At 26.7% G+C, this 26,848-nt stretch overlaps 1 protein-coding gene and 3 non-coding genes across 6 annotated transcripts in view; 2 read left to right on the forward strand and 2 right to left on the reverse strand.

The window, feature by feature from the left end:
- The window catches only part of Vmat (Vesicular monoamine transporter), a 35,095-nt gene that overhangs the window by 7,831 nt on the left and 416 nt on the right, over positions 1-26,848 (reverse strand). Inside the window, exons 1-12 of one of the 3 annotated variants that reach the window (XM_089177992.1) lie at positions 23,304-23,399; positions 15,084-15,226; positions 11,076-11,306; positions 10,835-10,991; positions 10,545-10,687; positions 10,289-10,471; positions 9,717-9,818; positions 9,449-9,623; positions 8,966-9,017; positions 6,991-7,174; positions 6,606-6,739; positions 764-875 (exon numbers count right to left, since the gene is read on the reverse strand). In XM_089177992.1, coding sequence (XP_089034118.1) covers positions 807-875; positions 6,606-6,739; positions 6,991-7,174; positions 8,966-9,017; positions 9,449-9,623; positions 9,717-9,818; positions 10,289-10,471; positions 10,545-10,687; positions 10,835-10,991; positions 11,076-11,306; positions 15,084-15,198 — 1,545 coding nt within the window. In that variant the 5' untranslated portion in view covers positions 15,199-15,226; positions 23,304-23,399 and the 3' untranslated portion in view covers positions 764-806. Of the gene's footprint in view, positions 1-763; positions 876-6,605; positions 6,740-6,990; positions 7,175-8,965; positions 9,018-9,448; positions 9,624-9,716; positions 9,819-10,288; positions 10,472-10,544; positions 10,688-10,834; positions 10,992-11,075; positions 11,307-15,083; positions 15,227-17,638; positions 17,825-23,303; positions 23,400-26,848 lie in introns of those variants that run through there. The other 2 variants (XM_089177991.1, XM_015325811.2) reach the window with 2 other exon arrangements.
- TRNAG-GCC (transfer RNA glycine (anticodon GCC)) lies at positions 6,845-6,915 on the forward strand. The gene has a single exon. It is a non-coding gene; the product is annotated as a tRNA-Gly (tRNA).
- TRNAK-UUU (transfer RNA lysine (anticodon UUU)) lies at positions 9,156-9,228 on the reverse strand. The gene has a single exon. It is a non-coding gene; the product is annotated as a tRNA-Lys (tRNA).
- TRNAA-CGC (transfer RNA alanine (anticodon CGC)) lies at positions 11,653-11,724 on the forward strand. The gene has a single exon. It is a non-coding gene; the product is annotated as a tRNA-Ala (tRNA).

Here is a 26,848-nt window from a genome sequence, read left to right on the forward strand (position 1 = left end):
GTTATTTTATTTGATTTTATTCATTCCTGTTGTTCTCGTTATTTTAATGAAAATGCTTAAACAGCTGAAATATATTGTCCTAACATGATACATATACATATATATTGTTTATTTATATTATCATCTCTAAGATATCGATGCTTGAACTCTTATTGCGTAATTTTTTGAATAATTTTTTAATAATATAATATTCCCGCCTACATATTTTGTCAATTATGTATACATATATATATATATTGTTTATCGTATGCGTTATGCATATATATATGGATTTATACACTTATGCTTATCTAATTTCCTATGTATATATGTAATCTGTATATATATACCAAGAGTAGAAGTTATTTGGATCAATTCGTGCGCGCGTTTAATTCGAAGAAATTCAAAATAATATTATCGCGATTATTTCATTTGAATTGTTTTCTAATTTTTCTGCCATTTTGTTCTTCGATAAATAATTATTTTATTATTATCTAAAAAACAAAGTTTTAAACAAAAATTGCAAATAGAATAAAAGGATATAGGAGTTCGGATAGATGTAGAATTTTTTTGGTTTCACTACGTTGTTTGTTTGTTAAACATTTTAATTAAAAGACTAAAACAAGAAAGAAAATACAAATAAATACAAAATATTAATAAAATGATAGAAAGTATGAGAGAGAGAGAGAGAGAATGAGAGATAATGAGAGAGAGAGAGAGAGAGAGAGAGAGAGTGAGTGAGAGAGAGTAAAGTTAATTAAAAAAAAAAGAAAAAAAGATTTACCGTGGTTTAAAGCGTCACAGTTATGCCAATTGTGTTGCATGATTTATTGATCATCCTCTTCGTTCTGGTACGTTACGTAGCGCACGGACGATTTTTCGCCAATTATCAACGACTGTAATGTAATTTTTTTAATATTAACATTATAAATTAAATAATAATAATAATAACAATATAGTATTATTTCAAAAATAACAATTCCAATATATTCAAATATATATATATATATTAGGGTGGGTCAAAAAAATCAATTATTTTTTTTTTTTTACAAGTGCCACGGAAAAATGGGTTGCTAGACACCTTAAAACAATTCTCACCAAATATGAGCTCTTAATTTTAATAGGAAGATCTTCCGCATCGCAGTTTATTTTTTTTGTCAGTCTAATAGAATAAAATTCATACCTCATTATTTATTGATTTTACAGAAAAATGTTCAAGACGAATTTTGTAGGAAATTTAATGCTCTACAAGAAAGGTATCTTATATTTTTTTCGTAAACCTCACCATTTGAATGATATTGAAGATTTAAATTTGATGATTTTTAGACAAATTTCCTTTTGTTTATGAATTTTATAACTCGACAATAAATGACTATTAAAAATTTCACAATACAAATTTTTGTAGGAAATTAACTGCTCTATAAAAATGGTGTCTTATGTTTTGGCGATTAAATTAAGCGTTCAAAAGATATTCATCATCAAACTTTCAGGTGTACTGATTTTTGTCTCTGAATATTTTAATTAAAATTAAAATTAAAAGCTCATATTTGGAGAGAATTCTTTTAAGGTGTCTAGCAACCCATTTTTCCGTGTCACTTGTAAAAAAAAATAATTGATTTTTTTGACCCACCCTAATATATATAATATAAATAAATAATTAAATAAATAAAATAAAAATAATTAAATAAATAAATAAAAAAAAATATATAATATATAATATAATATACAATGCTAAAATATAATATAATATACAATACCATAATATAATTTAATTTACAAATATTATATATATTTGGTATACTATAAATGTAGGAGAGTTTTTGAGTGTATGAATAAACATAGATAAGCGGGTAGGCGACGAAAGAATAAAGAACAAGGGAACCAATATTCGAAATAAAGAAAGACAGTATGTGGTCTGTTCTTTATAAGCCTTTTAAATCTAAAAGGTTCTCGAGCGATATTGATGTTTCGTTAATCGTATCGAGACGGATATTTGGAAAATTCGAGAACGATGCGGATGAAAATAAAGGGACATAGATTGAGGCAGTGGTTAGTTCATTATTCAGTTAGTTATCAGTTTATATTCGGTCGTAATCAGTAAATCAGTCGTAACAATCGCAGTTAATATAAGTCGTTATCGGTTATAAGAGTGCAGTCGCTTATCTACGTTGTAATCGTAAGATTGTGAAACTATTGAAGTGAAAACTTCTTTAGAATAAGGAGTGATTTGAAAAATTAAAACACGACGGCAATGCAACAGAGCGGTGAGCGGCTCTGTAACGGCCAACATATTTAGTAAGAAGAGAAAAAGAGACAAACATATAGGATTGAGCCTGCGAGAGAATGAGACAGAATTTCCTATTCTCGGTCTCCTCTTTATGCTATGTTTCGTAGTATCGCTCCTGGTTGTATATGTGTGTGTTGTGTACGACTGCATAGTACAAAGCGTGGACACATATTATTTCGATACTCGAAATGTTTGTAGGTAGGAGCAATAGAGGGGTAGAAGAATAAACAAAGATAAGCACGTAGGTATTCGACAAAAGAATAGGATACAAACAAACTGACGGTCGAAATAAAAAAAGAAGGTGCGTGGTCTGTTTTTTTTACCAAACTTGTCATTTCTTTTCTATTTAAAAATATTTCTATTTTATTGAAAAATTAATATTAAATTCTTTATTTCGCAAATATTATAATTATTATTTATAGAATATATAGAATATAATAATTGTATTGTCTGAAATATTTCAGAAAAAAAAATTGATTACAAGATACATCAGAGAAAAAGAATTAGATAACATTGTAGAATATTTTTCTTGTAAATATCCAAAGACATGTTTTTTAATTATAATGTTTGCGTATTTAGGAAATTTATACTAATTTTTCAATAAAATAGAAAAGCTTTTAAATAGTAGAAACTGGACACGTGACACAAACAAATAAACCTATTTTACTATTATATTTCCAATAAAAATAAAATAATATAACTTATTTTTAAAATATAGAAAAAAAATTTTTTTAATTTTAAAAATTATAAAATAAAACGACGGAAATAAAAAATAGATTTTAAAATCGTTCTATCTCAAACCCCGATGAAACGAACAAAATACCACCACAATTGTTCCATTCTGTTACAGCATCTATAGGTATTAGTTACAACACAAAAAGAAATACTTGTGTATGTTAACCCATAATAAAGATATCTCAAATTCACAGAAAGTGTGAAAAGTGTGAAAGAAAAAATTCATCTACCTGAGTTACAAAAAAGGATGTATTATATTTACTTAGGTTAGGACAAGGTATCTTTCACCGACAAGCATTCTACCATTTTTGTTTCTATCTATATCTATCGCATTCGGCATTCCATCTTGATAGATAGAATTTTGAAAATGTTAGTTTTTGTCAGCTACCTACACCCCAAAGCCGGTTCCTTTTTATGAGAATAGAATTATAAAAAACAGGGAAGGTCCGTTGAAATTTGATCTATATTCATAATCTTTATTATCGATGCGATAATGTTCATGCCTGTAGTTTTTTTTTACAAAACGTGTCATATCTTTTCTATTTAAAAATGTTTCTATTTTATTGAAAAATTAGTATTAAATTCTTCATTTCGCAAATATTATAATAAATAATTATGAAATACATAGAATATATAATAATTGTATTGTCTGCAATATTTTACAAAAAAGAATGATTAAAAGATACATCAGAGAAAAAGAATTAGAGAATACTGTAGAATATATTATTAACAGCTGACAAATTCCATTCAAAAGCAAGTAAATTACTGTCACATTTTTATTTTGCTTCTTCATAAAATATATTTAATTCATAAAGACAAAATATGTCTATTAAATTTAATTTTTATATGTTTTTATAAAAAATATCCAAAGACATGTATTAAACCAGGCATATAAGAAAATTATATTATTCATTATAATATTCACGTAATAAAGAAATTTATTTTAATTTTTTAATCAAATAAAAACATTTTTAACAGGCTGAACACCCAGCGTGAATTGGTGGAGTTTACCACGGGTCCCAAATTCGAGACTCGTTGTTTACACAGATCGATAAGCTGAGAGAGCGATACGATTCAATGCGTTCTTTAGATTTTTCGTTGTTCAGATCTTTATTTAGACGAGAGTATTTAGAGAAGATAAGTTTGTGGTTCAAAGAATAAAAACGAGATATGTTATAAATAATAAAGGTCTCAAAGTGTGGCAGGCTATGGAGTTGAAAAATCATTTCTAGAAAAGATCTCTATTAGATCTCTCATTACATTTGCACTAGAACCTTCTTTCAGTCCAGTAGTATTTTCCATTTGTTTTTCATAACGTCTTTATTTCGTCATTCCTAAAATGTTTTTTAGACAGCCCAAAAATGTAGATGAAAGTGAGAAATCGAAAACTATCCTAACAAATAAAATTTTATATCTGAGTTTTACTAAAAGGATATTCTATATTTACTTAGTTTACGACACATTATATTTCCCTCGATAAATATTTTACGATTTTGGTTCTATCTATGACTATTGCATTCAGCATTCCATTTTTATTGCTTGAATTTGAAAAAGTGTACTTTTTATCAACTATCCAACCCAGAGACCATACCAGTGCCCTTTGCTATATATGGTAATAATATTAAATTAAATAAATCCTATAGTTATCTTATTCTTGAAACTGTGCATTCGTCTGATTCTCTTGAAACTTAGTTTTTGGAAGGTTTCACTTCTAACACGTGTGATCTGCACATATGATGTTTTTATTGTACTTTTTCTAATATCTAATTTAAATATATATTATTAGTAGGATTAAACTGGGTGTATGTTCACCTCGCACCTCTCACCCTTAATAAAATTCCCTACATATATATATCCGTGGGGTGTGAGAGTGTAAGTGAGAACACTGAAGCATGGGTGGGCCAGAGAGTATCGGGTATGATCAAACGGAAGACAAACAATGTAAAATAAATAGCTGAATATCGATAGCGAAAGCGTCGCACAAAGAAGTAGATTAAAGAAAAGAAACCAAGAGGCAGTTATTGTTTAGTAGCCAATCAGAGGATACGGTTTATTATATCATTATTTTGTATTTTTATTTCATTTATATTAACACATTCACGACCGTTGAACGTGAATTCACGTCTTTTCAAGTTCTATTCTTAGTTGCCGCTAACGTGATTCACGTCATTTTACATTTTAAAAATTTTAATAAAACTAAATTTATATATTATATATTATATATTATATAAATTTATATTATTTTATAATTATTATTATTTTTATTATTATTTTATTATTACTTTATTTGTATTTTATATAAATAAAATTTATATTAATTATTTAAATATAATATTTAAATATTATATACTATAATATAATTAAATGTTATATATTATTATATTATTTTATTAGGTCATTAAATATGAAATGTCTGATTTCGAGATGAAAATAATCCGAGTAATCAGACATTTCATAGTTAATAACCTAATAATTTATATAATATTATATATAATATTTAAATAATTATATTTTATTATATTATTATATTTTATTATTTAAATATAAATTTAAATAATTTAATCTTATATTTATTTATTTATATATAGAATATATGTAAAAATTATTGTTTTTTTTTTTCAAAATTTCATTATTTTTGCCGGTACTTAGTATAAGAATTAGAAAAAATATGCCGGTCGTGAATGTGTTAAATATATTGCATATCCGTGAAGAAAGGTTTTTCTTTTGTATCAATCTATTGACAACATCACGGAATTCTTTCCTTTTTATTTGTTAGATATCCTTTCAGAAGACTGACAGGAGAAGGGGAATTCCACATATATATGTAGGGGAGTTTTAAGTTGTGTCGAAGAGTAAACATAGATAAGTGGATAGGCGACGAAGGAATAAAGGGAAAAAGGACCCGATGGTCGAAATAAAGAAAGACGATGCGTGGTCTATTTTTTGTAAATTGTGTAAGTTGTGTGTGCAAGTCTGTGTGAATCTAGAAGGTTCTTGAGCGATATCGGTGCTTTGTTTATTAGACCGAGCCGGACGTTGGAAAAATTCGAGAACGATACGGATGATGGTTCATCCATCAGGGATGCAGGGTGGGGGCAGAAACAAAAAAGGAGAGTGCAGTCGCGCGTGTGGAAGCGTGTGGAGAACCGAGTGATCAGAGCGAATGACAAAAAGCGATACGATATGTGCAATTAGAGAGTGAGTAGCGAGTTGCGGTAAAATTGCGGATATTCGCGGGTTTCATACGTTTTTTGAGGTCAGAATGAGTGTGAGAGATTGTGAATTGTTATTTTACTCTAATTGTAATAAATAGTAACTTGTCGAATAAAGGAATATCTTTTATATCTTAAGTGGTACCGGCAACATGGGGAGATTAGATATATATATAATACTTATTAATTATAAATTATAAATATTATTTGTTAACGACAACAAATCAAATTTATTTGGGATTTTTTTTTCTTACGGAATTTGAATTCGTTTTTTTTCGCGTGTAAAGAAAGACTTCATTTAATGAATAATTTGTGAAATAAAAAAAAATTACCACATGGAACGAATAATTCGCATAAATCGTAAGACTAAAGTGTAAATATTTATTACATACCTTCTTTTCCTCTTTTGTCGGTGGTGCTCTGAGGAAATACATTAAAGGAGCGTATAGGAAATTCAAAATAGCGATTCCAAAGAGCATCCATTCAAATCCTATAGTATTAACCAGCGTTCCACTTAATGCAGGTCCTAAATAAACAAATTATAATTATTAATTTATAATTAATCAATGAATCATAGGGCTATTAATTCTTTCTAACATTTATTTCACTATCGTTTTTGTCTAAATAAGAAGCATCGGTGGTTCAGTGGTAGAATGCTCGCCTGCCACGCGGGCGGCCCGGGTTCGATTCCCGGCCGATGCAATTTCTTTTTTTTTATTTAATATTTATTGAATACAATTTTTTGTTATTTTTATTTAATTATTTATTAATTCTTACCTATAGCGAAGCCCAAACAAAATGCCACATCTCCAATAGCATAAACACTACCATAAACAGCAGAATGCCTAATATCTACCAAGTATCCTAATTCTGGCATCATAGAACTGTCTACCATGCCAATTGCAAATCCTAATCCAGCATTAGGAATTATTAAATGATTGATACTGGTAGCTAGAGGTATCTACAAATGAAACAAAATATTCTATTATTTTCATACAATTCTCTTATTTATTTTAATTTATTATATAATAGTTTCATAGAATATGTAGACGATAAAATTAATTAATATGTAGTTCTTTCTTTATTTTATTTCCTGTTTAAATACGCTATCGTAGACGATAAAATTAATATTTAGTTCTTTCTTTATTTTATTTCCTTTTTGATTATGCTATCGATCTTAGTAACAGGAAATTCTACTCGGAAATTGGGGGGGGGGGAAACGATATTCCGTTGTTTAAAAAACGAAGTTCCTTTATACATGATTTCACTACGATCTTTATCAAAAACAAAAGCTGTACCCATCGGTTGACTATGGAGGGGGATCCTTCTGCTATTGGTCGGTAATATTCATAATCTCCTTCCGTCTCCAAAGGGGTGTGTGTGTATGTTACTCTTTTATGATATAAATATGTGAAAGAAAGTAAGAAAGTGAATCTTAGTCTATCAGTTCTTAATCTGTATCAGTCTGTATCAGTGCTGTCAGATCGTGGGTAAATCTTACCCTCTCCCTGTGCCACTGGGATTGCACACAATGAAAGTTTTCCATGTCCGTGTGTTTGGGATGTCGAGGAAAGCCGAGTGTAACCGAAGTTGGCGGGCACGCCGGAGTGACACACTATGAAAGCGACTCGTGTCGTCCGAACACATGGACACGAGTCGCTTTCATAGTGTACCACTTCGTGGCCAACCGCCAACTTCGGTTACACTCGGCTTTCCTCGACATCCCAAACACACGGACATGGAAAACTTTCATTGTGTGCAATCCCAGTGGCACAGGGAGAGGGTAAGATTTACCCACGATCTGACAGCACTGGTCTGTATATCTGTTATGGAGGGTAGAGGTAAGGAGTAACATCTCTTATGGGAGAAAATGTGAAAAAGTGTCCAGCGTTTTCTGAAAATATTTGTTCAAAAACTTTCCAGAATGGCACTGGTGAAGGTACCAGGTATGTATGAATGTAGCAATTGTAAACGAATTGAAGTATGCCGAGTTAAAAAATTTAATATTATTGGCGACTAAAGTAGTTAATTATTGAACATTTCTACAACTTGTGTAGTACAAAATAATGTAGTAAATATAACCTTAAAGAATTATTATGAGAAAATGTGTTGCTAAAGTGATTTTATTTCGTGAACTGTGAATAGTACGTTTATTGATTTTTTATAATTTAATTTTATGAAAAAGTATGTGAATAATAAAACAGTTATGGGTAGAATTTGTGTTGTGAAAAGCGCGCTATAACTTAACGGAAGTTTTTCTTTTCTTGTTTATTTCTCAATCCTACTCTAATAATATTTGGTGCTTCCTTTAAAATTTACCCTGATGCTACCTGTGGCGCAACCTGAATTGGTTGGATTTCGACGGACACTTTTCATATACAGAGAAGGTTACTCCTTACCTCTACCCTCCATAATATATGTATATCCGTCTGTATTAGTCCTTAGTTCTCAGTTTAATAATTATACTTTCAGTCTGTTATATTCGTCTGCGTATTTTATCAGTCAGTTTATCAGTTTATTAGTCAGTCAGTCCGTCTTATATTCATAACTTTTTTGTATTCTGTATTGTTGTAACCACGCCACTGTTTTGTAAACTTTTTGTAAATACCGCTCTACATCACATCATCATAATTTAATAAACTATATTATATCATCTTCAGTTTTATTTCTTTCTGGCTGAACCCCACAAATAAAAGAATATAATATAATATTTTAATTAATAAATATATTAAACATAAATTTGTCTACTTACACACATTAAACAGAGGCCAATTACAACGAGGCCGATTAGTGATGCTAACCACCTGTAAAATAAATTTTGCGATTTAATAATTATAATAATCAAATTATTAATAACAAATTGCATATGTGAGTATATATATATATATATAAATTTAATAATAAATGATATTGAATTACGAGAAAAAAAAGAAAAAAAAATTCGCCCGAACAGGGACTCGAACCCTGGACCCTCAGATTAAAAGTCTGATGCTCTACCGACTGAGCTATCCAGGCCGGTGAAAGGATCCAGTTTAAAATTAGTTTTGTTCGGATTTTCGATATAATTAATTGAATAATTTTGAATAATTTTGATTTATTATATATTTTTACTCCAAATCAAATAATTATATTTATATATCAAAATTAATAAAATATATTTTTATTGTTTAATTTATAATAATTGCAAAAAAATTTGTTTGTAGATTTCGTAATTCGAATAAATGATTAACTTTACCTGCCCATTCTGTGACCAAGAGGACCAAATAGATTAGTTCCAATTAAATAACTAATACTCGCAGGTAAAAATGTTGCTCCTTGCTTCCAACGACTAGCACCCATCGTATCCATCATCCAAATAGGTAAGCTTGGTTCCAACATAGCAATACCCATATTTGCAAATGTTATTGCACCTGTAATTATATAAATTAATAATTATATAAATTCTCTTTAATTATTAAATAAATATTTTTTTAAATATAATTATAATTAATAAATATGCGTACCAGCAGCTAAAATAATATATGGATCGGTAACTAATGATTTTAAAGATGGTGGCTCGGCTTCCGTATACACCACGGATGGTTGAAGCATCAAAAGTTGTAATACTGAGAAAAATCAAGTCATTTATATGTACTCTAATTAATAATTTATTTATTTATTTAACTTTTTGAAGTGAAAACTTTTTTAGAATGGGTGTGATTTGAAAAAATGAAACGCCCTACTTTCTTTGTAATTATTATAAAAATGCACGCCTGTATAAATGCAACTCTCTAGACATATTTTAAAAACGTTGCTTGCAAGCGTCATCTGTCGGGACGGAATTTTTCTGCCCGAAAGATAGGCAGGCAATCCGTCATACATACGTGTATAAACAGTTTTGAGTGTAATTAAAGAAATAATTACAAATTAAAAGTACAAATAATATTATTATAATATTATATAATAAATTATATCATCGAAACTTGTTTATCTGAAAGTCTCACTTCTAACTTGTGTGATATACACACATGTTTTTTTTATTTTTTCTTCGTTAATTTTTTGTTTTTATTTTTTTCACAAATATGAGTTTACTTACGTCCATCACCGAGAGCCAATGCAGAAAGTACTAAAAATGGTGCAGATTTTCCTACAAATTCGTACATAACTCCACCAAAGGGTGGTCCAATTAATACTCCAAGGGCTAATCCACCAAGAGCTATACCCATTGCATTACCACGTTCTTTATCATCTTGATATCTTTCAGCCAACATCCCCATACCTTTAAAACATACATTCATATTCTAGTCTATTCAATAATAAAATACATATTAATTTATTTTTATTTTTTTTACCTGAAACACTGGAACACGAGGAACCAATACCCTGAAGTGCACGTGCCATAAACAATATACCATAACTTCGACCAAAAGCAAATATCAGCGTTGAGATGAACATAATAATGAATCCAGTAAACATAGGAATACTGTAGCCTATTCTAAAATTCCAAAACAAATCATTAATTGTATTACAACATTGATTTAAAAATTACTAACTTAGATTTATTTTACAATCCTAAGTAATTGTTTAATAACTTAAAATAGAAATATTAAGACCCTATCCTGTATGATGGTTTTACAAATACCTGTGAGTAAGTGGTCCAACAACAGGATTAGCAAGTAATTGTACAAATGCTTTAGATGCAAACATCATCCCAACAGCAACCGTTTCTTCTAACAATTCTTTATGCCTTTGTTCCTTTTGTTCTAATTCAGCCATTGTTGCATTTATCGTAGTTGAATCTAAATTCACACGATCACTCATGAAAATTTCTAATCTTTAGATTAAATCAACAAATACCCAGATTTTAAGTTCTAATGTATCACCTGTCAGTTCAGCAGACATTGTGGTACCAGAAAGAAATTCTAATTGAGAATTATTGGATGTATTATTACAGGGACAAGAACATCTTGGTGTTGGAGGTGTAATTGGTGAGGTTGATGTAGTCATAGTTGTAGTCGTTGTTATGACTTCTGCTCTGTAATTTCCTTCGAGATGTTCACTTAGGGTTGAGTTAGGATGTCTTATGTCGTAGAGAAATTCCGGAATTATTGGAACTGTGTACAATACATGGATATTAATTATTTATTATATTGTCACTGTTAGTCAAATATAAATTTTACTTTTTCAATAATAACTGTTGGAGAAAGCAGTGTGAAGTTGCAGTATTTATTTAAGACACTTTATTTAAACAATACGTATGAATTCTCAGAGTGTTAAGACAGTATATAATAAACAATATTTAATACATTAGGGGTGTAACTAATAAAACAATATAATTTCTATTTATTGAGTTAAGAAAAATGAATTATAAAATACCATAAATTATAAGAAAATAAAATGAAAACGAATAATTATAGTATTTTGTTTATAAGAATTATAATAAACAATATTTAATACATTGGGGGTGTAACTCAGTGGTAGAGTGTCTGCTTCGCATGCTGAAAGTCCTGGGTTCAAATCCCAGCACCTCCAGCTAACCAGTTTTTTTTTTAACACTCCAAAGAATAAATAAATAATAATAATGTACGTAAGAAAATTATTTTAATTTTTTGTATTTAACTGTAACTAAGCTTAATACAAGAACAGAATAATACCATGCAATTATTTGCACAGTATGCACAGATGGCTTAATTATTAAATTTCATTTATCTTCTATTTATGAATGTAACAATAAATATATATAATTACATTAAAATTCATTTACTACTATATGCAGAAATAAAATTTAAAAGTATAATTTACTAATTTTTACATGAATTAATCAATTAATTGAAACAAAAGTTACAAATTAATAAACGTATGAAAATAATTCATGTCCCAATTTTTAGTGTTCAACATGTGCAATCATTTGCGATAATAATCTTTCGATCAATTTATTAATTCAACCAAGTGGAATTTCATTTACAAATTGTATAGCAACAGGTGGAAATTGCTATCATCGAGACAATATCCCAACAAATTAATTGTTAAATTTCATTTTTCTTTATAACAACAATTCAAATAATAGTTTGACGTCATCAAACTTAAATCATTCTCTTTGAAAGTTATCACGTGACGTTTCAACGTTACATGACCAACAAACGTTTAGGTTTTTTACCATTACAAAAATCTCATAGCACTACATAAATGCATGAGGCACTTATTCGGATTGGTGGTATAATACACGACCCTCCACCCCTATTTTTCCTACTTATTCACCCCTACGACCACAACCATACGTTTCTGACGTCCTTCGATACGGCACACCAGAATGAAGTACTCTTTGAATTATACATGACAGCCAAAAGGAAATGGTCGAGGTTTCGTACCAGTGCAAAAGTTAAAAGGCGGAAAATTGCGTGACCACTTCCAACTTCAGATCAAGGATTAGATTTTTGTTTTCTACCATTTTTTAGAACTTTGATCATAGTTGCAGATAATTCAACAATATTTTTAATGTACTCAATGAAAAATTTATCAAGGTTATGTGCATGTACTTTGTCTGTCTTTGTCTGTGCTTTAGTGAATTATTTTATTTTATTTTTTTAGTATTAGTTTAGAAAGAAATAAAACAAATAATTTAACTTTAGCAAATAATTTTTATTGGTTTTGCTAGCGTAATTTTTAATACGTAATTAGTTAATGAAATTTTTATAGAACGAAAAAAAAAATAAGAAATGCAGTTGTTTAGATTAATTTTCCACCCCCAGCGCCCCTTGGGATATTGTTTTCCGTCTCGAGGATCAGAGCCCTAATCTCGTCAAGATCTTGAGACCCGTCTACTTTCAGGTTTTCATCGAAGATTCTGATTCCTCGAGCTGATATTACCTTCGACTTATGTCCCCGTGATACGATTTTCAATTTTCCTACCCCTCTCCTGTCTCTATCTTTTTTTTTCTCTTCTTTTTACTCGCGAGGATTTATTCTCCAAATAAAAATAAAAAAAAGGAAGCATTTCTATTAATTTCTTCTATTTTATTTCTAATGATCGTCGAATTGTATTAAAGGAAATTTTTTTTGAAAAGTACAAATTGTAGAAAATATAATTCTTTAAATAATAATCAATTTAATTGTTTATTAATTTTAAGACGGTATATTGATGTTTTATTTTAACCCTCAGTCGATAATGTTGATATTGTCATGTTTGAATAAATAATTTTATTCTTAAATTAAAATTATAAATAATAAAATAAATTATTGGAGATAATATTTTAAAAATCTTAAAAAGCAATTATAAATTTATTATAAATTATAATATTGATAAAAACTGATCCTATGGCGTTAGTATAATAATCCACCATACCGACGGAAGGTTAATAAATAATTTATTAATAAAAAAAATGATATTGAATATTTTTTTGTAAATAAAATTAAATATAACGAAAATATTTTAGATGATAATATAAAAATCATCATCAGGCATATCATTCAATATTGTTATATGTGATAATATAATATTATTATTATTAATTATTATTATTATTATTATAAATATTTAGTAATTGATACAAAAATTATGATAAAAATAATAACGAAATTTATATAAATAAATAAAAAACGAAAAAACATATAAATATTATTTTGTAATATGTATTTAATATAATAATAATATATAAATGCAATTATTTATGTAAGCAATAATAATATAATAATATATGCATATGCATTACTATAAAAAAAAAGAATAACAGTAAAAAATATTATTTTGTACAAAAAAAAAATAAAATGCGTTTGAAAGAAATTCCACCCTAGTTTTAAGTATCCATTGAACTTTGATTTATCCACGTAATTTGTCTCCTCGATCACATTGGTTAATCAGAAGGTTCTTACTGTACTTTATTTTGAAAAGAAAAGAAAACAAAAAAAAAAAAATATATAAAACTTTCTTTCATTCCCTATCACAGTATGTGCGTTTCGTCAAGCTTCGTAGAAGAAGTTTTTAACGAGCTGCGTGTGAATTCTTTTCGTGTGTACCTTTTTACAAGCGATTACATTCGTGGTACTTTGATAAGAGATAAAAGGAATTGTCGAAGTCGATGTGATTTAAAAAGAAACGAATTTTTCTTTAGACAAAGTAAAGATTCCTGCTGCTGCTTCTTGTGAAAATCATTTAAACTTCACCCCCGAAAGGTATAATCTATTCTTTATTAACTTCCTAAACCAATAAGTCTTCTAGACGTCAATGTAACAACCCAATAAGGAACTAATAGTAAGTTGGATAACCTATAAACTTATTCGTTATGCAACGATGTAAAATGCAGGTATTACCTACGATTAGAATTACTTTATTGTTTTTGATCAAAGTAGTGACAGACGCCTATTCCACAAGCTACAGAAAAAGTTTAGGATCATAATTTAATTTTTAATCATTCATTCTAATCTAATTCCTAACCTCAACCGTTCTCAGTTATCACAAATCCAAATTTCAGTTTGACCAAAAATTGTTTACACTCTTTATTATGCCACAGGACGTAATATGGTTATTGAATTTTATTGTTTTTAAAAAAAGTTTAGAATTTCAATTTAATTTACAATCATTCATTCTAATCAAATTCCTAACCTCAACCTTTCTTAGTTATCACAAATCCAAATTTCTATATATAATTATTATTTATTTCTATATATAATTTCTATATATATAATAATTGTTGTTTTTGAAAATTAATAGTTCTTACTTATTTTAATAATAATAATTATTATTAATTGGCATTAGGAACTAGAAAATTCATTGCCACAAATACCAAATCCCGCCATTGTTCCAATCCCTGAGCGCGGACCCCTCCATTCGCGGTTTTCGTATCTTTATTTTAAAAATATGTATTGATATTATTTAAAATAAATAAAATACTCACCGACAGTTGTTAAAAGCATGTTGTCGAGCAATAAAGCAATGGCAACAATCACGAGGACAAGTCTTCGTGATTCTCGACATCGCTGCAACCAACCACTCCATTCTGCCCCTCCCATTCTCTTCTTCTTCTATCCTTTACCAGATCTATAACAAATATAAATCATATAACAAATTATTTCAATACAATTAACTCATCAATTATGATTTTTAAGTATCGAATTAAAATGGTGTATACATTGTTTTAATGTCAAGTAAAAAACTGTTCAGTGATTTTAACAATGGACTCTTCTATTATCTCTCGTATTGTTTTACATGAATTCGATTTAATAATTAACAACTCTTAAATCATTATAGTCGATATTTACAGTGTTGAAAAATATGCAACAATATCCATTTCAGTGAAGTATTATATGACAATAATTAAACACAAAGTAACTTGAAAAATTGACGTCATATATGGCGTCATAACCTCAATTATTTGTACATCAACCTAATATATCAGAAAATAATAATTTCCATAATTAATTAAACAAATAAATATAATTAATTAATTTTACGAGAATATATATAAAAATTAATAATTTGACAATAATAAATATAAAAATAATAAATATAATCCTAATTATTTTGTTACCAATTAAATATTTAAAAAAGAAACCTTATCGAAGATTAATTTTGAAAATTTAAATAAGACGATATTAAATAATACTACAACAATAATATTAAAAGAAAATTCAATACTTATTACACCACCATATTTAAAAATAAGATAACTAACAAATTTCTATCAAATTAACAATAATTAAGATTCTAATTATTTTGTTAAACAATTAAATATCCTGTTTCTGATTATCATTTCAAAATGGAGGATTAGAAACCTAACAATTTTCTTTTTTTTGTTCCTTTTTCTTTTTAATTGTATGGTTTTGACCGAACATAGGGAAGATTTAGACGTAAGAAATCGAAATTTGTCAATTTTGGAAAAGTAAAGAGAAATCTTCTGTACGACACGATAAATTCGATTGCTTATCGAGCCAAACACTCGAGGAGGAAAACAGCCCAGCATCTTCGTTCGTAGTAAGAACGAAGCCGCAAATTGGCTGTATTGTATTAACACTTCGCGACGTTTGCCGGCTTGAACACATTTCGATCTCACAGCTCGAACGCGCTTTTAATTAAATTTTCTCTCGGTCCTTTTCGTTGGGATCTTTCATTCCCTTAAGTTTTCTTCTTCCTTTTCTATCTCGTCTTTACAAGATATTTGTATTTATTTTCATCAATTTTCATCACTCTTCAAATTCACTGACGATGAGTGCATACAAAAGAAAAAAACCTAACGTGTTTATTATTTATTTTATAATTATTATTTTATTTTTATTACTATTAGGTCTACCGGAAAATTCTGTCCGTTCAAAGAAACATTAGTTCAATTTTACGTCACTATTTTACGCCCCATTTCTTAAAATGGAATATACAAAAATTGCAACCAAAAGTAATTCAATTAATTAATTGTTCAAATTATGAATAATTTATTATTTTATTTTCAAAATGGAAAGAATTTTCCGGTAGACCTAATATATTATGTTTTTACACAATTTTTTAAACTTTATAAAATTTTGTTTTATTGTATGTTTTTTTTTTTAATATCGTCTATGTAAGAATGTAATATTTGTAATATTTGCATTATTTATTTTTAATTATTGTTTTAATTATTTATTACTATTTTTCTTATTTATTTTTATTTATTTATTTTTATTATTTTTTATTATTATTTTATTTTATTATATATCACATTTTGCAAATACAATTTCAATAAAAATTAATAATTGCAATATACATACAAAAATTAATAAATGTAAAATACATTGTAATAATATTTATTAATTGTAATATTTGTATAATAATAATATTAATTTTTTTATTTTTGCGATTGAAAAATCGTTTGCATATATAAGAATTTGATATCTGTAATATTTGTATTATCATTATTATTATTTTTCTATTGCATATTTCAAATCTACCACTTTTCATAAAAATGAAACTTTATTCACCTAACTATGATTATATTTCTTTATTTCTATATATATCTAATAGTAAAGTGAGAAAGATGTGAGCTCATTCGAGCGTATATTCGTAACCACTAGCGAACCGATTTTCTACCACTTACGTCTGTTCGTGACGATTTTATCACAATTTTGTTCTTTTTCCACCTCCCTTAGCTCCCTTTCATCTTTCTTTAAGAACCCCACTACATTTTGTTGCAATTTACAATCTAATGTAAGATTTTTATCATCAAGTTTAGTGACGATTTTATCACAATCGTTCTCTCATCATTTTCTTTTTCTTTTTATAAGAACCCCAACATTTACAACCCAAGATTTTTATCCTCAAATTAGCAGAAAGTATAATAAAGAATACAAAGTGTGGAATTACTTAATCAAATAATAGAAATAAAACGAACAATGATTCTTGTTAATTCTAAATGTTAGAATGAACAATAAAAAGTAGAACGATGAACTTTGATGACAATTATTCTTTGATATAGTATGTAATAACCTTTTCACGATTGGGAGTCACCTAATTTCCATTCATTTAACGAAACACAATTAACCGTATCAATTACGAGCTTTTAACGGCACTTCCTGTGTTACTCCGATGAGCTGTTGCTGGTACTCCTCCGTTTCTGTACTTCACACCCTCGCTACTTCTCTTTATACGTAATAACTCAGTTACCTGATGCTTTTAAGCCACCTAATTTTCACGCTCGCTTCGATGAAAAGGCTAGCGTTAATGGTAGTCACGATTTACCCCTCTTTCTATCTTTATCTCTCTCTTTCTCTCTTACAGAAACACACACAACACTTATACATTTATTTTTTCTTACATCTCACATAGATACAATACAAATATAAAATCCTCTTACATGATATGATATTGTTCATACATATGTTTACTAAAAATTTACACAATCATTCAATTTTTTCTAAGAACTGATAAAATATGTTAGCAACAAACTGTACAAACATCTAACAAAACTATTTCAAACATACATAAATTCATATGAAATGACGGAAGAATGAAAAATAAGTCAATTAAAAACGATATATAAGAAAGGAAACGGATACAAATGTTCAAATTATCAACACATTGCATATGGAAAAATTATAAAAACCAAAATAGAAAATGAGTATAAAATAGCAAGGTAGAAGAACAAATTCATTTCCAAGTAAGATGATCAACAGTTCATCATTTCATTAGTTTGGTTCAAGTGATTGAAAAGAAACTAAAGTATGATCAAGAACCCCATCTGTTATTTATAAATTTACAAAAACATATGATAGTATCCCATACTAAAAGAAGCTATAAGAAATACTAGATAAGATTAGTATTAGGTTTGTCTAATATTAGGTATTAACAATTATTAAAAATTTTGACATTAAAAATTTTTAATATTATGATAAAACTTTTAACATCATTTTAATAAACATTAATAAGACTCCATTACTAAGTTATATATAAAAATATAATTCATACATAAATAAATTAAAATGAAAATATAATTATATTCCTTTATTATTGTTATATACATATATACATAATACTAATATACTAATTAAATTATTATATAGTATATAATATATTTATAGTATATAGTATATAGTATTAGTATATTTATATAGTATACTAATAATTATTATATAAAATACTAATATATATATATATATATAACAATAATAAATGAATATAATTTTTTATATAAAATATTTAAAAGACATTATTATCTTATAATACTAAATATAATTATAATATTATTTCAAAATCAATAAATATTGATCCCTGTACATTCCAATAATTCATTATCAATTTATATTTCTTTATTATTAACATTAAAATAAAATTATAGAATCCAGAATTCAAACTATCAACCCCTCACAGTGCACTGAGCTCACATTTTGTGTCCATAATCATGACACTAGGTTAAATAAATAAATGATTAATTTTTTAACCTATTATAAATAAAATTAATATAAAAGAAATTTTATTTAAATTTTATACTTCATTGTTTATTAATTTTCATAATTACCGACATATTTTCATTTGTGCAATATTCTTAAAATCAATGATATAGTCAGTCGTCCCTTTTAAATGAATTGAGATATTTATCTTAAAAAAGAATAGATACTATTTCCCATGAGATACTGGCTTTACCATAAAAAAAAAAAATAAAAGCACGTAACTATTCCTACACTTTAAACATATATATATATATATATATATAAGAGAGAGAGAGAGAGAGAGAGAGACGTGGATGAGTAGGACAAAAAATATACTTATGTATGCGTTATGAAAAGTCGAAGATTGATAGGAAAAAAGTATATAAAGAAAGAAAAAGGAAGAGGGTAGCAAGTTAGAGAAAGAGAAATGGAGGGGAAGCAATCAGCATTTTTCTTGAAAGGCAGGTCCCCTGGGTCACAGCATTATTCTCAGAAAAGAGTGGCTCTTGTCTTGCCACTTACAAGCTCCGATGCCTTCCTACTATCCAACGTTTCCAACCACTCCCTTTACCAACCCCCTCATTTTCTATCTTTTGCACCCACCATCTTTCTTATCTTCTCGGTAATTACAACGAAGAATGACCATGCACCCACTCTGTTTGTACAAGGCTTTGCTTTGCTACTTTTTACTTCATTCGGTGGACACTCATCAAAGTTTGACATTCTGTGAGTTACGTCAAGATTCTTCTCTTGGAAAAAAAGAAAGGACCTTTTTTTTTACTTCATTTATCAATACGTATTATGTTCTAAATGTATCTTCTTCAATTTTTTAATCAGAACTTTTCTAATCGGTTTATATTAAAAGTTAAGTTAGGTTAGGTTTGTTTTATTAATTTGTCTTATACAGTGAACTTTTTTATTGGGGATTTTTTAGTTACAATGTTAGATAGTAAAATTTTTTAGCGACCTATAAGGAAATATATTGCAAATAGCGTCCAAATTATACAGAAACTGTAATAAATTAATTTTGTAATTTTAATATCCAACTAAATTGAACCCTTACAACTTAAAAAATTCTTAAAATTATTGAACTATTGTTAAATTTTAAGCTTATTATTACTTTATTTTTTAATTAACTATTCACCATTAAATAAATTATACAAAAAAATATTCCATATAACAAAATACCCGATAGATATATAAATTTACTATAATATTTTTTTATTTTTAATTAACTGCTCTGAACAAAATTTATTCAATTTGAGATGATTGAAAGTATCGGTATATTTTATTCATATCCTAGGTTAATTGTTTAAATAAAAAATAATTAATTTTTGAAGAAGGAATTGTCAAAAATCCAAGAAGATAGTTTAGATAGATAGATAGGGAATGGGAAAGCTGCATTGGCAGAGTCGAGAGGGATGTTGATGCGTTGTAGGGGATTGTTGAAAGGGTTTGACAGGATTTTGCAATTGACAAGCTCACATGGTTGGTCGGTGATGAAGTGGGCCCCCTTGATTGTATGCCGACTCATTCGACCTCGTTATCTCCACTACATTCGCACCTTCTTTAGTTCTTTATTGTTCTTCTATTTTTGTTTATTTTTTTAATTTGCCTCCTCTCTTTCACATGCACACATACGTATATTCCTTTTTTTTTTTTTTTTAAATTATACATGACACCCCATACATAGCTGTGCCCATAATAATACGAATAAAGAGAAAGAGAGTAAAAGGAAGGAAGGGAAACGTTAGAGCAAGTCTGCTAATAGAAAAATCTTGTCCAGTGTGTCCGAGGTCAGCAAATTTATTGTAAAACGTGACTATCATCCTCTAGCGTTAGCTTTAAAAGGACTTTCTTGAAAAAAAGCAAGTCATTGAAATGATTATTTTTATAGTAGTAGAGTGGGTCCGATATATTATGGTAAATGATTAAGAAAATTGATTTTTTTGATATATTTGGTAATAAGTCTAATCGTACTATTTGAAATGGGGATAAAATATAAGAGAAAAATAAACTAGAATGAATTTAAAGTTTCACATTTATAATTCTATGAAACTATCTACTCAATAGGTGTTTGAAAAAATTTAATAATGAATTTAATCATATCATTTAATATATATATATTTAGGGAATAACAAATAAAATAAAAAGAAATTAGGGTGTATATTGAATGTTCCTTTTAATTTTTTAAATCTATTTACCCAGTTGTAATTTTAATATGCTATATATTAATATAATATATTATGCTATGCTAATATAATATATAATAATAATTTGTATAATATAATATAATATGTGCTATATGCTAATATAATATGCTAATATAATATAAATTAATATGCTATATATTAATATTTATAAATAAATATTATAAGATAAGAAATGAAACTAAAAAACCAAAAATTGGATTACAAATTAAATGCTTTTATTTAAATTTAAATATGCTATTCAATAGTAATTTAAATAGACCCAATAAAATTAACTCATAACCTCCCAATCTTGTTATTGAAACTACATTTAATTTATAAAAAATAAAATGAATATGCCTGATTTTAAATTGAATCGAATTATTTGAAATATATTCTAAAAATAAAAGACAAAACGTAAAATAAGAAATTGGGGTTCTTTATAACTCTTGAAATCTATCTATCTATCCACCAGCATGCATCGTCAAAGTTATAATCTTTGCACAGTTACTATCCAGTTTAAAGGGACTATCGTTTCCAGTTACATTCAGAGAACATATAACGCAGTTTTGTCAAATGAATGAATTGCTTAATTAAATCTGAGAATAACTTTTGATACGGGTTATGAGAAAGTTTGTGAATAATTTAGGTTAGGTTCTAACCTATAATTGTTCTTATACAAAACTTTTGAATTTTTACATAAGTAGTTTTTATAAACATACAAAAAAAAAAAAAAAGAAATTGAAAAAAGAAAAGAATAAAACAAGAAAGTTATTGTGAACAAATATCAAGAACAAACTGTTGCTTCAGTGGTTCAACAAGTAGATCAAATGAATCCTTTTGTCTTTTATCATTAACGTTTGATTTTTGATATCATCTAACAAAAATCTTAGATAAAAAAATGACATTCGTTTCATTCGGGTTTTTCTTTGTAATAAGATTATATATCTATCTAAATAAATATCATTTTTTGTGTACTTTTTAAAAAGAACGATAAATGGAAAAGTCTTTTCCTGTTTACATTATGAAACTTGATCGTGCGAGTAATCGAGCAACCCTTTTCTCCCTTCTCGGTTCTTTGTCTTTACGTCTCATAAAGTTTTCCATGCAATTGCTCTGTTAATTTATAACCAACGTAATATTTTTTTCACGTAGAAACGAACACACGAACAATTTTTTCACACTCCTCCGATCGAAATCGTGGTTTTATTCGAACACATTTCGATACTGTTGCGAAACGTTAAACAATTCTTTTTCTATTCGATCGGAATATAATAAAAGAAATAAAATAAAATAAAATAAAATTGATAATTATCGTCAAATATTTTCAATAAAAATAAAAACTCGTAGCAATATTAATGTAATCAATATTTTCTAAATGGTTTTCAACATTTGTTAATAATTTTGTATATTAATTGTTAATTATATTATAATTTATATAATTCTAATTATTTATAATTATATTAATTTTGTATATTATATTTGTATTTTGTTTTAAAGTTTATCTTTTATATAATTATAATAGAAATAAATACAATTATAAAATAGAATTAAATATAAATATATAATATATAATTATAATTATAATAAACTATTAAAAAAAGTAATACAAAAAAATAATAACAATTATAATAATAGAGTGTTAAATAATCTGTTAGAATAGTTTTATACAAAAATACACGTATGATAATATACTCAGTGTTCCAATTTTAAGTTTAAAATTCAGTTGTGTGAAGGCATTTAAAAGCTTATATAACAGTTTGTTCTCACTTTTGTTTATAAAATATAAATAAAACGTTGAAATAAATTATGCCGTTAAATTATCAATAATCGAATTAACAGAAAAATAAAAACATTGAAAAAATTTGTAACAAAACAAATGAAACATTGTATATTATTACCATAAATGTATTAACCAGAGAAGTATAACGAAAAATGTATAACGATGCACGTGTTAAATAAACTATTATATTATTTTAGTAATATTATTCAAAATTCTTACATAAGAAATCGTAACATATGAAATAATAAACTCACACGAAAGTAGAGGATTGATAGAAGACGTTTATTCGTACAAATGGTCTGATATTTACTGGCTCTTCGATTTGAATATCAACAGATGTTTGTCAGTAATAATCCAATACGAGTGACACAGAGTTAAACCAGAATAATATGTTACCCATAATCTTATGGCGAGACAACATATTTGTTTCTATCAAGGATGATACTTATCAAGAAATCAACAAATGATTAAAATAAATATATTAAAGTTTCATATATAACATGAGTTCTCTTTCAAATTAAAAATTAATTACAAATATTTTCAATAATTATGAAAGTTATTATTGTTATAATAACAAAGATGAAGATAATCAATCTGAAACGGTTTTCAATATTTGTCAACAAATTTGAATTTTAATCATAGCTATAATATTTATTTTAAATAATAATAATAATAATAATACCCGTGAGGGGGTGGGTAAGAATACCTCCCTTAGTAATCCCTGCTTGTCGTAAGAGGTGACTAAAAGGAAAACCCATGACAAATAAAGGATATTATAATAATAATAATAATAATAATAATAATAATAATAATAATAATAATAATAATAATAAAATTATTATATCTAAAATAATAAAATTATATTACTATATATTATATATATTTAGGTATTATAATAATAATAATGAAATTATTATATTTAAAATAATAAATTTATATTATTATATATTATATACTTTTTAGATATAACAATAATAATAATAATAATAATAATAATAATAATAATAATAATAATAATAATAATAAAATTATTATATTTAAAAAAAAAATAATGAAATTATATTACTCGTGAAAAATATTTCATACAATTCAATTTTTTAAAAGAAGAAATTCATATAACACGTAACACGTTAGATATGTTATACAAATGTCTACTGTATATTTTGAATTTTATAAAACAGGATTTAAATGACAGTATCGTAAAATCATGGAACAATCGAACAAGCTTTTGTATGTTCTTATTCGTTTCTATTTCCTCGTAAAATCTATAAACGAATGACAAAATTGTTTCTACATTCGATATCCTGAAATCCGTGAAAAGACACATGGATACGAAGAAAAGAGGGAAAAAAAGGGAGGGGATATATGTAAATGGCAACACACGTGATAGGTGGAAAAAGATTAGTAGAGGGATGAGAAAGAAAGGCACGAAAGAAAGGTACAAAATAAAATTACACTTTACGATTCAATTAGATCGGATGAAGAAATTTGTAACACCAGGATTTTATAGAAGTATTAAATTGTAAATTGAAAGTTATGGGTTAATGAGAACAGTAAATCGGCTGATATATTTATATTGGATCAATATTTCTTAATTAATTTTTATGATCAAAATTTAAATATGTAATATAAGTTCGGAATAGTAAATTGGTATTTATATTTTTTAATTATGGTTTGTTTTTATGATAACAATTTAAATATGTAATATTAGTGAATATAGTTTTTTTTTTTATTTACTTGTTCTACAAAATTTTAAATTTAATAAATATATTATTAAATATTATAATGATCAATATTTTCAAATTTATAAATTTCAATTAAATTTTTATAATAATATAATTTTATAATTAAATTTCTAAAGGAATATTAGTATGTAAATAGATTTTATTAATATGTAACAAAATGATGCAACCTTGTTTCTATTATAAATAGTGACTATGTTATTTTAAATATTGATAAATTATTATTTATATTGTATAATAATTTTTTTCTTTCTATAAAATAAATTTTATTTCCAAATAAAAATAGTATTCACATATAATTGATCATAAATATATTATATTTTACAAAATAGTAACCAGGTAAAAAATATCGTGAACATTTTCTTGCAATATAATAAAAAGAAAGAAACCCTAAAGAAAATCCTGATGTAATTCTAATAAATAATTATTAAAAATCAAACACACAGTAATATTCACTTTACTAATCATATATTTAAAAAATAATTGTGACAGAAAACAAACCAAAAAGAAAAGAAACTGAAAAAATCTAAAATGTAAATCCAAGAAAAGATGAGAGTATGTGTAAAAGATGTTAAATAGTTTTTTTTTTACATTAATGGTCACGTGTCCATTCTGAAGAGTAAGGATATTGTGTCAACCTTCTCAGTTACGGTCCTTGACGAACAGGTAATCGTATTATTGTCGTTAATTGCGACATTGCCTGCACTACTGCTGAGAACTTTCTCCCCAGGTAGTGCAAAGTACCGAGACAGGTTTATGCAGATTGCTTTATAACTTTGTTACCGATCATTCTATTAACCTTAGGACCCTGTAACTGTTAGATACTACCCTGTCGAATGATTTTGTCGGAACTATGAAAGAAGGGTGAAGAGGAGTAGCGAAATCTCTGATAAGAACCAATCGGATATAACATTATTTGCTTTTATCCTAAACGCTTTTATCGATTATCATTTTCAAAGTTTAGTTTTTGCTAATATTTTGTTTTTTTAAAACTAAGATTATTATTTTGTCATCTATATTTTGTGGGTATTTTTTAAAATAATTTCAATTATTTTTATACATTTTGTTTGTTGTTTAACTGCTACTGTATAAATTTTATCTACATAATTTATACTTTTTTACATATTTACGCATTTTTTTTTGTTTTTAATAATTATGGTACTATTCATTTTATTTTTATCACATAAAAATGACAATCGACATATGCATAATTGCATACAAACCAAAATCAGCTACAACCAAATTAGAATCGTACTGTAAAAACCGATAAGGGCTAATTTTGTTCTATCAGCCATAATTCACACTTCCCGAACGTTTACAAGTATTCTTAAGTAAATAATTTCGTTACGTATTTGTTCTTATAGTATGTATATACGGTACAATAAAATCTTTCAGTATGTTTGTTTGCTATATTGAATTAAAAAATAAAACAAAACACATCAGATAATTGTGTGCAAGTGACAAGTGGAAATGAGAAAAGCGTCCCGACCAATGACAATCAGGAAATATCGTATTAGGGTAAGAAAGAGGGTCTTTAAACTGTGACCGGAAGTGGTCAGATGCTTCCCGCAGGATATGTTCACTTCAAACACACATTCCCAAGTGAAAAGCGCACCTGGCTTCTGTCTAACGTGTAATTGAAATTCACACCGGACAAAAGATTTCACACTTTGGTTTTCATTGTCAATAATTGATTGAATAATTTGATCATTTTCATTGTAATTATATTATATTATTTTTTAAATTATTTTCCGATTGTTTAAGAAAAATTGTTGTTTAATTTTATCTGTTTTTGCTTAGTGGAAATTAGAAAAACAAAGAATTTAATATTTTCTGATATTCAGATTTATTTTTTAATATTTTTTAATATTTATATTTTTTTTTAAATATATTTTAATATTTATACAATTCAGTATTAAGATTAACAAGGATTTATCAGTAATATTAATTAATATCTTTATAAAATAATTATATTATCCAAATATAATTGAAGTTAAATTTTTACAATATTTAAACAATTCAACTTAAACTCGGTAATCCTTGTTTCGATAAAAATT

The sequence above is a fragment of the Polistes dominula genome, unplaced genomic scaffold (genome assembly GCF_049000335.1).
Source record: "Polistes dominula isolate Pdom_NZ unplaced genomic scaffold, Pdom_raw_medaka contig_77, whole genome shotgun sequence".
NCBI classification, from domain to species: domain Eukaryota; kingdom Metazoa; phylum Arthropoda; class Insecta; order Hymenoptera; family Vespidae; genus Polistes; species Polistes dominula.